Here is a 14,201-nt window from a genome sequence, read left to right as displayed (position 1 = left end):
CCGAGGTACCAATGAGGGCAGGGTGGATGGATGGAGCGGCTGTGCGGTGGTGCTGCTGGACATGCCCTGTGCGTAATTGTCAGGAAAAACAAGTAAAGTTGCACAGTCGTCGAAACTAAAAGCTTTAACCACAAATGTGAATTACGTTCTGGATTAATGCGTGCTAATAACTGAACTGAGAGAGTATAGCGGGAAATAATTAGCAACTATGGCCTCATAAACTTCATTAAAAAAACAAAAAACAATTATACAGACAAAATGTTTTCTCAGTAGAATAAATCATCATTACTGTCCAAATCATCACGCCGTACAGGAAGCACTGACTGACTGAAACTAATTTACAATAGGCCTGTGCTTTACATTTTATTTAACCTTTATTTAACCAGGATCTTGATTTTCCAAGAGTTCCCTGGCCAAGAGGTGGCGCAATCACAAAGACAGAGAGAAACCATGGGAAAATCATCCAATAAAATCATTAAGATATTATAAAAATTAGACATCTCATATAAACAAACTACAATCAAACGTGTAAAAGTCTCTTATACATATTTACGGAGGCCAGATCGCTCAGTCAAAGTTCAATGTGCACTTTATTCCATGATTGTGGCGCAGCAAAACAAAACTGAAGGCCTTTTTTACACAACGTATCATAGCTGAACTTTGGCGCCCTCTAGTGGCTAAAAAACAAAAAAAAACAAAAAAAAAAAAAAAAAAAACCGCATGGATACATTTGGAACTGACCAGCTTTTTTAGTTTAGTAATTACTTCAAGTTTATGTTGATTCACTTTTAAATATAGAGTGTAAGCCTAGATGGTTAAAGAATATATGTTACTTACCACCAACCCTTGTCTTAAAAAAATAAATAATAAAATAATTTAAAAAATCGCTAAAACAAAAAATAATATCCGAAGATAAATTTAAGCTTTGAACTCTGAGAATAAGAGAAATCTCTAACAAAAATACAACTTTTTCCGTTCAATCTATGCGCGTGAACAGCCTCCACGTGCTCAACCTAGCTTAATAAAAATATAAAGGGAGGCTAGTGGCTCGCGCACTCAACCTAATTCCGTCCTCCCCAGTCTGGACTCAGGGGCGCTGTGGTTCATTTTGAGCCAACATAAATTGACAGCGGTCTCCCAAAGTTCTCATTAAACTCTGACTGAGATGTGACAGGTTCAGGGAGGAGAGGAGGAGGACACGGGCTGCTCAGGATGGCGCAGGAGCAGGTGAGTTTTACGCACGGATGTTACGTTGATAAAAATGAACTCTAAACATTTTGAACTGCTACTGTTGCCATGTGGAGGTCCCAGCTACATTTTAGCATTTGGATCTGTATTATTATTTTGCAGATAAGCAGTGAAGAAGGGACTATTTTATTGCAATCCATCAAAGCGCAGGGATCCACAGCGGGAAATTTGAGAAGTTCCATGATTTCTTCGTCTTTTAACTTCATCAACTCTATTATTGGATCTGGAATAATAGGTAATGCCACGCTTATAATGTATTTACCTTGTCTACTTATCATTTAAGTACATTACACTATAATTTACACTTTGATCTTCATATAGGCTATTTGCGCACTTGTTTATTCAGGTTGCAACGTGATTGTTTTGGGACATTCTTCCTGGCAGCACTGGGAAAAGATATCTTATACACAGAAACACTCGAGGGGTCAATGCTTCATGTCATATGACCAGCGCCTGTTGATCCCTTTTTTTCCTTTAACCCTTTCATCTTCTCAAAAGTAGCGCTGTGCAGTGGAGCGTTTGGATGGTCTTGAGGCGCAAAGAGTGACAGAGGGATTAGAGACTATGTAGGGCTGGTTAAATAACGCCACACTTTTTCTGCTGCTAAACTCATTGATTAATATCTTAGAAATATTAGAGTAAAAGTACCATTTGCATATATGGTATGGTATGCTTTTATTTGAACAGGGACAGTGCACAACATTACACTGACCTTAAAAAAACAGGAAAGATGTATGGTGCCAGGTTATGGCAAAAATTGTAATAAAAGTACTAATTTCCACCTGTAGTACCTGGACATGCTGATGTTTAAAAGTAACATTTTGGTATAGATGGATGAAATACCTGTAAACATATTGTACATACACCTAGTACAACACATCTCGCCCCTCAAATATGACATTTCTAAAAACATTCAGTTCACACACGCCCCCCCCCCCCCCCCACACACACACACCCACACACCCACACACGCACACACACACACACACCCACACACACACACACACACACACACTCAGATATACAAACACTCTTTCTTTTATACACATTCAATAATGGGTGTAAACTTCAATAATGGGTGTAAACTTGCTTTGGTATTAGCCATTTCTTTGTCACATGTGCAGACTTTTGAAAACTTGCGCACGTTATAATGTCATTTGGCTTTAACTATCCCACTGACTCATAGCAACAATAGAGAAAGCTGATTTAGCGAAAGAGGTCCTATATTTTGGAATGCTGCGCTCTTCTTTAGAGGTTGCCCTAGTGGCTCGAGTAGTTTTTTTCTGAGCTCAGTGAGACAAACCTACAGTCTATGGTAGGACTATATCCTACCATAGGCTAAATAACAAGACTGTAGTCATGGCTACGCTGATACTACATTACATTATATTTTCTCTAAAGTAAATTGTCATTGGTTGTTTTGAATATCAACATAATACAACTTTAGATCCATAATGACTTCTTTACAGTTTACAATATGCAATGAATGTTCGAAGAATCAGCAGCAATCATTCTATGCACTTAATATAATTGACTCTGTGGGCTAATATGCATTAAGAAAGCACTGACATGGACATACAGCATGTTACTATGTAATAAATGCATTATGTATATTTTATCCTCTCTTTTGGTAGGTTTACCATATGCACTGAACCAAGCAGGGCTCCCATTTGGTCTTTTGCTATTGATAGTAGTTGGTTTTATCACAGGTGAGATCTTGTAACTATTCAATTTAAATGTAAATTATACAGACCATTGACCTTATAGTTGATTTTCATTTTAGACTACACCATTATTCTATTGATCAAGGGAGGCAATCTGTCCGGGACAAACAGTTACCAGGCACTGGTCCAGAGCACTTTTGGGTTCCCCGGGTTTTTGATTCTCTCTGTGCTGCAGTTTCTCTATCCTTTTATAGGTATGTTTTATTTACATTTTGATAATTAATAATGTTGTCACCTGTGCTGCTCTATTGGCAACATGCTGTTAATTGATTGCCGCCTTTGTACTGAATTAAATCTACTTTAAATGTAGCTCTTTTCTCTTTTCTCTCTTAGCTATGATTAGTTACAATATCACAACAGGAGACACACTCACAAAAGTATTTCTACGGATACCAGGAGGTATGACAAGATTCAGTGTGATAAACATAACAGAACTGTCAAATGGTTTGTACATTTGATAATGTCCTGTTTGCAGTGGGTCCCAGTCATATACTCGCCAATCGTCACTTTGTCATTTTGGTGATAACTGTTTTATTCACTCTGCCTCTTTCACTTTATCGCAACATAGAGCGACTGGGAAAGGTAAGTGTCATGGAACAGTATATCGGTTTTACCAGATATTTATTGACACCAATAAAAACTTCTTTTAGGTCTCATTCTTGTCAATGGTGCTGACTTTAACTGTGCTCATCATTGTCATCATTCGATCAGCCACTTTGGGACCAGAAATGTAATGTATAATATATTTTTCCTCAAACGTCCAATATTTGTTGGTACAATTTAACATAAATTTAGCCATCAAAATCTTTACTATTGTCCTCCTTAGCCCTCCTACTGACAGTGCCTGGGCATTTGCAAAAATTAATGCAATTCAGGCTGTTGGCGTCATGTCTTTTGGTGAGATTATATGAATATTTGTTGGAAGAAAACAAAGTTTTCTTTTCTTCTGATTGTTTAAGGAACATAATTCAGATTAACAACACAATAAAGGAGATATTATTATTCTCCAGATTGCTCATAAGTAATGTAAATTTGATGCATATTTTGTTTATTACAGCATTCATATGCCATCACAACAGCTTCCTCATCTATGGGTCTCTGCAGAATCCTACTCTGTCTCGCTGGACCATAGTCACTCATGTGTCTGTGGGCTCTGCTCTTGTCATCAGTGCTGTTTTTGCTGTGGCTGGGTATGCCACTTTTACAGGCTATACTCAAGGTAGGTATCACAAACCTCATGCACTGATAATATATAGGCCCGCACAAGTTGTCATTGATATTTCTAGTTATGATTTATTATTATATTGCGCCTCTGTCCACTTTCAGGAGACATATTTGAGAACTACTGCAGGGATGATAATCTGGCCACGTTTGGCCGCTTCTGCTTTGGCCTCAGCATTATCACCACTTTTCCACTGGAGTGTTTTGTCACCCGTGAGGTAAGAAGAAAATTAAAAAGAATGTTTAATGATTAGCCAAATGATGACGAGAATGATAATATCAGATTTCTTCTAATTTTGGAAGCTCTGTCATTTTTTGCTTGGTTAGTTCAGGGATGTGAGACCAGGTGCCACTGTGGGGCAGCAGAGGCTCTAGTACATACCTTTGTGTCCTCAGACAAGACACTTCACCCAGCTTGCCTTGTACGAATGTGGTGTGTGAGTGAGTGATGGTGGTGGGAGTGGCAGGTGGCGCAGATTGACAGCCTCGCTTCCAGCTGTCTATCCCAAAGCAGCTGTGGCCACAACAGTACTTTATCACCATCGAGTAGAGTCTGAATGAATAATGCACAAAACTGTCACATGACCAGAAAAGCACCACGCAAAACCAATACAGTGTTATTATTACGACCCACTGATCTCTGCTTTGTGTGTATGTTGTTTACAGGTGCTCTCCAATGTAATGTGCTACAGAGAGCTGTCCAGAGTCAAGCATGGGGCCATAACGTTTCTCATTGTAGCAGTTTGCACAGCCATTTCTGTATCTCTTGATTGTCTTGCATTGGTTATGGAGTTAAATGTAAGTCAAATCCTGTTATCATTTTATTTTGCCAATGTTGCAGTCATAGATATCTTAAAATATGATAATGCTTATACCACAAAATTGTACCAATCTCTCCCTACTACAGCGTGGAATCAGTGCTATTTGATGCTTTTATAATGCTATTTTAGTCAATGGCTTTATGCTTCCTGAAACTAACTTGTTTTCCATTTTTCCATTTAATATATGTAGGCTCATTAACATACATTTACATTGAGTTTTATATTCTAGTCATTTCAGAAGCTCTACATTAGTATTTTGTGGGTACAATTTTTGACTAAAATTAATATTGTTAATACGCATTTTTTGTTGTAATACAAGAAGTTAATTGGTCTAGTGACTAATAGAAATCATCAGGTTAAACATTTGTGTATTTACCTTTTATGGCAAAGTACAATGTAATCGATAGGAAAAACTGGCTCTTGTCCCCCATTTAAGAATCTTCACTTTCTATAATCTGAAATTCACCAATGCAAAACATTCTAAACATATTCTCCACACTCCCAGGGTGCTCTGAGCGCCATCCCGCTGATGTTCATCCTCCCCTCTGCCTGCTACCTCAAGCTGTCGCCCGGGCGCTGGTTCCACTCCCACAACCTGGGGCCATGTGTTCTGATAGGATTGGGGCTGTTCTTCATGATCACCGGACTCACCCTGACGGGGGTCTTCCAGCAGGACTGTTCACATGGAGTGGAGATGTTTTATTGTACAGATACCAATGTCTCCAGCACTCTGGCTCCATAAGGCTTAAGTGTATACAAAGACAAATTGTGCTGTTTTTAATGGTAAATTGAGTGTAAGGTTTTAACATTTTAAGAAGAAAAAAGCCATGCAGTAAAATATGCACAAATTTTATTTTATCTATGATTAATTACATTGTCACTATGTAAAGACTGTGTCACATTGAGCTTTTGAAATAAACTGAAAAACAATCATAAATAAACATTTTGTAAAAGTTCCAAATATATTACAGGTAAATATTGATTATCTTTAAAGGTGTACTATGTAACTTTTCTAAGGGGTATGAGCTAACACAGAGATTGCTTTGCCTAGAATGTTCCAGAGTATGGCATTAACCTGATCCAATATTCATTCAATCAATCTCGGGTGTTTTTATTGCTCAAAAATGCATTGAAAAACACATTCTTACAGTGAGTGAGGTCTAGTCTTCACAGGTCCATCTGACCTGCAACTTGGCCTGGAGGCATCACTTGTTTGTGTCCATGGAGATAGACAAGTTTATTTCCACAGTTTTGGACAATTCAGGTGAAGTAACACAATCTTCTGAGAGACAGATTTTCTGGTGTAGCTCTCCCCAAATTACAGAGAACACTTTAACCAAAACCCTATATTTACTGTATTGACATGAAGTTCATTTCAGATCTGTTGTACAAATATGATGTCTTATAATAATATGCACAAGTTTTAGATTTATTTATTTATTTTTAATGTACTGCAGTCTCCCCTGGTTATTCAAATAAACCACAAGATGTCACTGTAGACAAGCAAAGCAAAAGGAAGTCCAACGACTTGCAAACACGCCTTGCTGCTACATTTTATTACACACAAATCCCTTTCATAACAATGTAGCTCCATAATTTCTTACAGAGCATTCATACTTATGTCGCTTTTCAGTCACTTTTGCCATTACGCACACTTGGAAACTGTGCGCCTGTGCCAAACTCCTCACCATTGTGCGAGTAAATAGGAGAGACGCCCCACTTCTTCCAACGCGCCGTGGTCCTGGCTTTGGAGATGCAGTCAAAAGTTGGCAGAGTTGTCCACGGTGTCAAGAGGGGAGCGATTCAGCCAGATATGTAGCGACAAAACCGGAGGAACAAGAGCGAACATGCCACACTGGAACGGTTTGGGATAGGAAACGCGCATTGTTAGTCCGCGGTTTAACTTTAACACAAATGTAGCACTGGACTTTTTGAAATCTGATGGAAGTTGAAGTTGACGACAGCTTTGGAAACGTGCACGCATGGTAAGTTTGGACCCAGCGCACAGTTCTTCTATAAAAAAAAAAAATAATCGGAAAATATGATCAGATTCCCGAATATTTTGGATGACCTCATGTGGGATTCGCCCAGATTTGCACTATTTATTTGCCGGTTTCTTTGCAGAGCTGAAAGACTTGCGCATAAGAGGAAAATGAATTGTAATTTTTGTGTGTTTTTAACCAGTCCAAGGGATTTTGTCAAGCAGATGAGTTTTGTCATGGACGAGCATGGATCCCAGACGCATCCCAGGCAGTCTGCTACGAGGTAAGGTGTGCCACGAGCTGTCAAATGGAAGTTCAAGTACTCTACAGATTCGCAACGCATGACATAGAGAAGAATTACTGGGCTGCTGTAAGTTTTTGAGATCTTAAATACCAATATTTCAAAAGCCAAATCATGCAAGAGTGCTCCAAATAACAGATTTTTAAGTTTGCAAGTTTGTTAGATACTTGGGGATAGGCTTTTTGACCATTCCAAATGTAGTTGTCAGCTCATTAGTTAAAAAAGACAAGCTCTGCAAAACAATTTATGGATTATAGTATTTTGGGGGATTTACAGATGTTTATGTTTCCATATTGTGACATCTTGCTTTGACGAGGTGTTGAAGAATAATATTTTTAGATTAATTAACAAATATACTGTAGTTTTATGATGTTGTGTGGTACTGGTGGAGTCAATTTTATCTACATTTTTTTCTTCCTTGCAATCTTCTGGTTAGAACTATACCTTTGCAATTCTGTTGTCCACTTTTAGACCTGGTATAGATGTGATTACTTGGAGTGAAATGTGTGAGAGGCCATTATGCCAAAGGTTTGTGGTACGATCCCTTGCTCTAGACATTGCCACTGTGTATTTTGGCAAAACACTTCACCATTTTTGCCATGTGAATAAATTATTGTCTTAATATATAACATGCTTTGAGTTCCCAGTACTTGCAAGAATTATGACCCTTCACAGCTCCTGTCAATTTCTATAAAATTCATAGCTATAGCTTAAAGATGGATGATGTAACTTTTCAGCCCCTTCCTGTTACTGTTTTTCCTGGAATGTTCCACAGTATGCCATTTGATTTCTCTGTATAGCATTGGTTCATACAGATGTACATTCTTACTGTAGCAGGTCACGTCTCCACAGATCTGACCTGTAACTTGTCCTTCTTGCGTTAACTGGTCAACTTCATGAAGATAGATTCATTTAAAACCATAATGTGGAAAATACCGGGAAACCAATAACATCTCCATGGAAACAAGCAGGCAGGGGACCCTTCCACCAGAAAAGTTACTTCGTGCACCTTTAAGTTCAATCCTAGACCAATTTTTATGAGCCTGTCTTTTCATTGTCTCTATATTAAACCCTCAAAGCAAATTCCATTCACTCATTACGTCTTTGCCACTTGTTGAGGACGCTCCGACCTCTGAACAGCACTCATTTCCTGCTCACGGGGCTTACACTGAGAAATTGCCTTGACCACATGTTGGGGTCATGGGAAGTATTTTGTAAGGCAAACATTTGGGCCTCCTCTGTGTTTCTGCGATGGGCTGCTGATTGGTGGACCTCGTGGAAGCCATTGACTCACTGTATCTGAGGGCAGCACTGTGTAAAATGATAATTTGTCATGTCCGCTTCTCTCAAGGCAATGGCAGTGCGGGCAGATGGGCTAGAAATGCAGAAGTTAGCCGTACAACAACCAAGGATAAAAACATAGCAGTGCAGAAAGTGTGGTCAGAGATAAGTTGGTTTGACTTGGCAAATGGACAAACTAGTGTAGATACCAGTTTTGTAATATGGTTTGTGTTTATCAGTTCTGGTTTATGTTTTCAAGGCTGGCAGCACATGTCCTACTTGAAGTATTTTTTTCACTTCAGTATGTTACAATGTTGTATTTTTAGATTAGATATGGGTACAGGAAATGTCTGAGTCACTATGCATTGCTGTTGGAAAAAAAAAATGAAATGCATAAAAATATATGTATACTTTTGTTAAATATACTGTATATGAAACACCAGACAACAACTTAAGGCTTAGGTTGCAGTCCATATGCAGATTAACTTGTCTTCCTCCCACACGTACAAGTCATAGCCCGGCCAGGGTCAGATTCCAGGAATCTTTATCATGATTGCATAAACAATCTTCTCTTACAAAAAGCTCTTTAATTATGTATCTGGTTGACATAAATTATGAACTACAAAGTTTTTTGTTTTTTTTAGGTTTGTATTGGAGTAGTTGTGGATACAGGATAAGTCTGGCCCCAGTTTCTCCATCGCTCCTCAAAGCAGAACCAAACATGCTCATGCAATCAGATTTGTTCAGTGACGCATGTGAAACAAAGGAGCTCATTCGTCACCAAACATTTTGAACAGAATTACATTTCTCTCACCTCAGATTAACAGACTTTAGTGCTTCTCTTATTGATTCTGCAGAAATCCACAATGTTTTTCTGTCTCTTTTTTTTTCCTCGTAACATCCGTATTTGTTGACAGATTTACAAAGCGTGTCCCTGATTGGCTAATTCACCTGTCACATGAAAAAGTGTATATTCTGGAGGATTTATAGTAATTTCATATCATATAATCTGGGTAAATTCTCAAGATTTATCTTCCATTTTAGCCTCAAAATAAGTGCCAAATTTTATGGCTATTGATTGCTAAGGTTTCTAGAAATTGCCAGGGACCATGAAAAAACTGTTGGCGGTTCGAGTCCTGCTCTCAATACATTGGTTGAGCAGTCAGATCCACTCATCCACAGGTTGGTGGTGCGATTCCAGCTCCCACAGATGACTGCTGTTGTTGTGTTCTTGGGCAAGACACTTGCCCCTTTTGTCTGCATACATCGGTGTATGAATGGGTGACTGATTTCTTTGATGTAAAGCGCTTTGAAGGTGGAAAAGCTGTATAAAAATGTGACCATTTACCATTGGTGGCCTTCCATAAATTTTTTTGTATGTAAGCCTTCAGGGACCCGCACTTGAACAGACTGCATGACTGTGTGGACTTTCCCACCAGCTTCGCTTCAGGCAAAGAGATGATGATGTCAGCTCATTCTATTGCACTTGTCAAAACTGCAAAGGGAAAAATCTGCTCCAACTCTTACTTTTATACAAGTTTAGTGACATAAATTAGAACTGAGTCTGTGATCTTGGACTTCTAACTGTATCCAGCACTTTCCAACAAAGTGTTCCATAAAACCCATGCAAAATTTCCATTTGTATTTTTCCCCCTTTACAAAAATAGCATACTTTCTAACATCATATAGAATTACAACACTCTTTTGGTGTGACTAGACGTCTACCTAAATGTTTCTGTGGTCGCACTATTATTTGGAAAAGTCAAACCGCCACCCTTCATAAGCTGCAAGGATGTGGGGGCAGTGCACATGTTTTGGCCCTTCTTGTGGCTTTTAAATTCGGGGGCCAACAAAGCACTTCTGGTAAAGATCTTTTCACATGGTGTCACATGGACGTGACAGTGCAACGTGACCCTTACAGCGACCAATAGGGTTGTTTTCCAATTTCTTCTCTCCCAACTCCTTTACTGACAAAACTAATATTGATGCGTAATATAAGATGGCTTGAATACAGAAATAAGTACAGTATTAATACATTACAATTATTATAGTAGATAATTGTGTAGTAATGGTGGCAATGATAGCTGTACTATTCATAATGGTAGTAATAGTATATAGACTATTAAGAGCAATTCTAGTGACAATGAGTTATATAAGGGCTATTACTGGTGTTCTTTTCTCTCTCTCTTTATTTGATGTTGTGATAGTAAACAAGCCACACAGTTGGATTAGAGTACACTATATTCCAACAGTGAAACTCCACTATTTAATTAAAGGCACTCTACCGGATTTTTCTCGTCTTGAAAATGAGAATAAGAGAACTGGTTTATAGTGGTCCAAAGTGATTCCTCACTTACCTTCAGCATTCTGAGTACCCTAATTATTTGCCGAGATGAGTTTATAAACTTTTTTTCACAACTGTCAGAGGCTAGAGCAATTATGATAACAAAAACAAACATGCTAACAGCGCACGTCCTGATTATCTGTCAAATACAACACTTTATGAGTAGATTCAGATAGTACACAGCTGATTTATTTTGACCTCAAGAGCTGCTTATGGGCACTAATTGTCAGATTTATACAGCAGATGTTTTTCATGTTGCAACTAGAGATGCACTGGCATGAATAATAAGGGATAAATGTTTTCCTCACAACTACTGTTTGCTTTCAACCCAATACCCAAACCAACCTCTCAATGACCCACAGCCTCTCATTTACCTCCTAAGTCCTTAGTTTGTAACTTTTTCTGATGTGGAGTAGTTCTGTCCTGTACCTTGATAATCTACAAAAATCCATATTCAAATATTTTGCTCATTGCTTTGAAAATATATTAGGACACACCTACGCTGTATTAACCTGATATCAGTAGTTGTAATTTTCCTATACTCCTTTCAAAGTGGATAAGCCTCTCTTGGCTGTGCTCACTCGGATCTGGCCCGGGCTAATTAGACACACCTTAAACCATGATCTCAGCGACTGGCTCTGCTCTAACTCAATGTGGAATTGGTTAAAGGTATTGAGGATCCCCACAGCTGTTTCCCCCCATGCAGCCAGTCCAAGGGTACAGCTGCTCCGCCAAATCCAGTGCAGAGAATTATGGGTAAGAAAGAATTACAGGCCCCTTTACTTTGATACCAGTGCTTTAGCTAAGTGGTGAGTCGAAACACACTGACAGCCGCATGTTTTTTAAGTGACTGTACCGCACGTGACCCGAGCTCCAAGGCATTGCAAGCAGTTTTTCTTCCTGTTCCAAGACACAACAAGTTATTCCTTATGGAGAATGGAGTTTTACACAAGGGTTCTACAATACATAGCAATAATTAATGCAAAAGCAATATCCACAGAACAAAAAAAGAACATCCAAGGAGCCTGTGCACCTACTGTTCACAACTCAGGGCTGCCTGCATATAGAGAACACATTTTCAGTGTGTGGAGATACCATGCCTTTGCTGGAGGTGCCGGGGTTTAGGTAGTGAAGATTCATATCGGAGAGAGTCCTTTTAGGTTTAAACAAAGTGGATTTCAGCATTGAAACTGGCAACCCGAATGAGAGACTCACGTGAGGCTCATTCTGCTTTCTGATAATTGACTTTAGAACCAAAACACCAAATTGCAACATAAAGAACTTGTCCATCATGTCCAATGTTTTTATAACTAAGAATAAAGCAGCAGTACAATTGTCATCAGTAAAAGCTATGTTTGACTTGAACGTGTCTGCTTTGTTTCTGGGAGCACAGTTAGGTCATGTTTATGGAATTTTAAATACAAATCTTGAAGTTATTTTTATAATAAGGATTTGAAGTTATATTTGTTATGTGTTTTAATTTTACTGTCCTTTTACAAGCGATACTTGAACCTCATCTAAGACATTTGCAATGGAAAGAGATAAGGATGTCACTATTGTTGCAGGGAGAATAGAAAATAAGAAGCATTTGTCAGTATTGCCTATACTTAAGCTGATTTTTAATTTCACAGACATCTGTTTTAAAGCTTAAAATGTAAATATACTGTGACTTAATCATCTTATAATCTATCAATAAAGTTAAATTTTGCATAGTTTTAGTATATTTTTTCACATATTGATACAGTTTTACCAGTAACCACTTTAGTTTTAAATGAACGTAACGATTGAACTTGGTCATAGAGTACTGCATTTTTATCTTACGGAATTACATATTTAAAATTTTCTGCCCTCAGAAAGCCTACCAAGATTCTCTCTGCTTTGACAGACAAAGGTGTCCATTCATATCCACACACCCACAAGATGCAGTAAAGTTAAAGTTGCATTAAGCAGTGAGTCTAGTCCGCAGCGCCCTGGGTCTAAACCGTGTGAGGAGCAGGCTGCAAACAGAGACAGTGGCTATGATCCAGAGGACAGGGAGAATGGGCAGCCTTTGTGACCGGAGGAGCCAACGCACTGACCGTAAATACCAGGCAAAGACACAAGAGGACAGGACACTTTGTTCATATTTCAGTTAAATCATCAATTGTAGCAACAAAAAGGTCACGTTATTCAACTTTCAGACACTGTGTTAGACTCATTCTGCTTCTTTTCTTTAGTCAAAAATGAGACATTGACTTAGATAAGATAAGAAATAATGCATTTATATATCGTTATCTCTTATCTAATTATGTAAATATTTCAAGTTAAGTCAAAGCACACATTTTAAGTAGGTAATTTTAAATCCACAAATTTGCTTTTGATCAAGCAACTAGTTAAATAGAAGATGAATTGATAACATTCACTATTATCACAAAATAAGAGGAAGGCATATTAAGTCAGGGCCTGCACTTGCCTGTCTACCACATGGGCAGGTGGGGCCCTTTATAGAGGGAAGCTGTGGAAAGACCCTCAGGGTAAATGCTTTTATACCGTGTTGTGTCTTGTTTTATGTTCACATGACATGTGTATAATGCACTAAGCATGGAAGATAACATTCATTCTATATTAAGTTTTAGAAGAGGTACTCTGAGTTCTTTCTTTTGTGGCAAATGTACAGTTGAAAATATGCCACAGGCGAACCAGTCTGATTTGGCATGTTTTGTACTCAGAGCCCTTTCTGTTACTTGAATACCTGGAGTGGGCGAAGTGTCTTGTCTTGGGACACAACAGCAGTTTGTGCTCAGATGAGGGTTTGTGGTGGAGCACTCAACTCACTAGTTAAGTCACAGGGCTATGTCATTGGAAGCCCACTCAAAACAGTTGGTCAAAAACTGCTTTTATCATCTGAGGTGCGCAAAAATGGTTTGTCAGTCTGACCTGGAAAAGATTATTCATGGTTTTATTGTTTTATCTGTTTGTTTATATAGCGCTTTTCGCAGATGAGAAAATACAGATAACGTTTATTTACTTACTACAATATTTCACTGATGCCTCATGTAGGATAACCAAGTAATGGGTTATACCTGATGTGCCAGTTGTAGTGCAGATGTTTCAGTAGTCAGAGTATTTGTAATTGTAAATTCATCATTATATTTGAGTAACCTTTCATTGACTTGAACTGCTTATTTTACTGTCCTAAAACTTGTATGTATTTTGCACTTAACAGTACTGGTAGTGTTGTCATTTCAAACTAAATGTTTTTTGATACTAAGGAATAGACTTGATACTCGATACCATTTC

At 38.3% G+C, this 14,201-nt stretch overlaps 2 protein-coding genes across 2 annotated transcripts in view; both read left to right on the top strand.

The window, feature by feature from the left end:
- Window positions 1-1,212: 1,212 nt before the first annotated feature.
- On the top strand, window positions 1,213-5,826 carry slc38a11 (solute carrier family 38 member 11). The gene is made up of 12 exons (XM_033986424.2): window positions 1,213-1,227; window positions 1,351-1,483; window positions 2,883-2,957; window positions 3,032-3,166; window positions 3,306-3,371; window positions 3,448-3,554; window positions 3,623-3,702; window positions 3,799-3,869; window positions 4,030-4,191; window positions 4,299-4,411; window positions 4,860-4,991; window positions 5,520-5,826. Exons 1-12 carry the CDS (start codon window positions 1,213-1,215, stop codon window positions 5,754-5,756), a joined length of 1,326 nt encoding a protein of 441 aa, XP_033842315.2. The 3' UTR covers window positions 5,757-5,826.
- Window positions 5,827-6,566: 740 nt separating this feature from the next.
- Window positions 6,567-14,201, top strand: part of cobll1b (cordon-bleu WH2 repeat protein-like 1b) — a 40,427-nt gene continuing 32,792 nt past the window's right edge. The window contains exons 1-2 of the mRNA XM_033986893.2: window positions 6,567-6,999; window positions 7,199-7,279. Coding sequence (XP_033842784.1) covers window positions 6,956-6,999; window positions 7,199-7,279 — 125 coding nt within the window. The 5' untranslated portion in view covers window positions 6,567-6,955. The remainder of the gene's footprint in view (window positions 7,000-7,198; window positions 7,280-14,201) is intronic.

The sequence above is a fragment of the Periophthalmus magnuspinnatus genome, chromosome 21 (assembly GCF_009829125.3).
Source record: "Periophthalmus magnuspinnatus isolate fPerMag1 chromosome 21, fPerMag1.2.pri, whole genome shotgun sequence".
Lineage (NCBI taxonomy): Eukaryota > Metazoa > Chordata > Actinopteri > Gobiiformes > Gobiidae > Periophthalmus > Periophthalmus magnuspinnatus.
The sequence above is the reverse complement of the archived record's forward strand: the minus strand, read 5'-3'. Positions and strand labels throughout refer to the sequence as shown.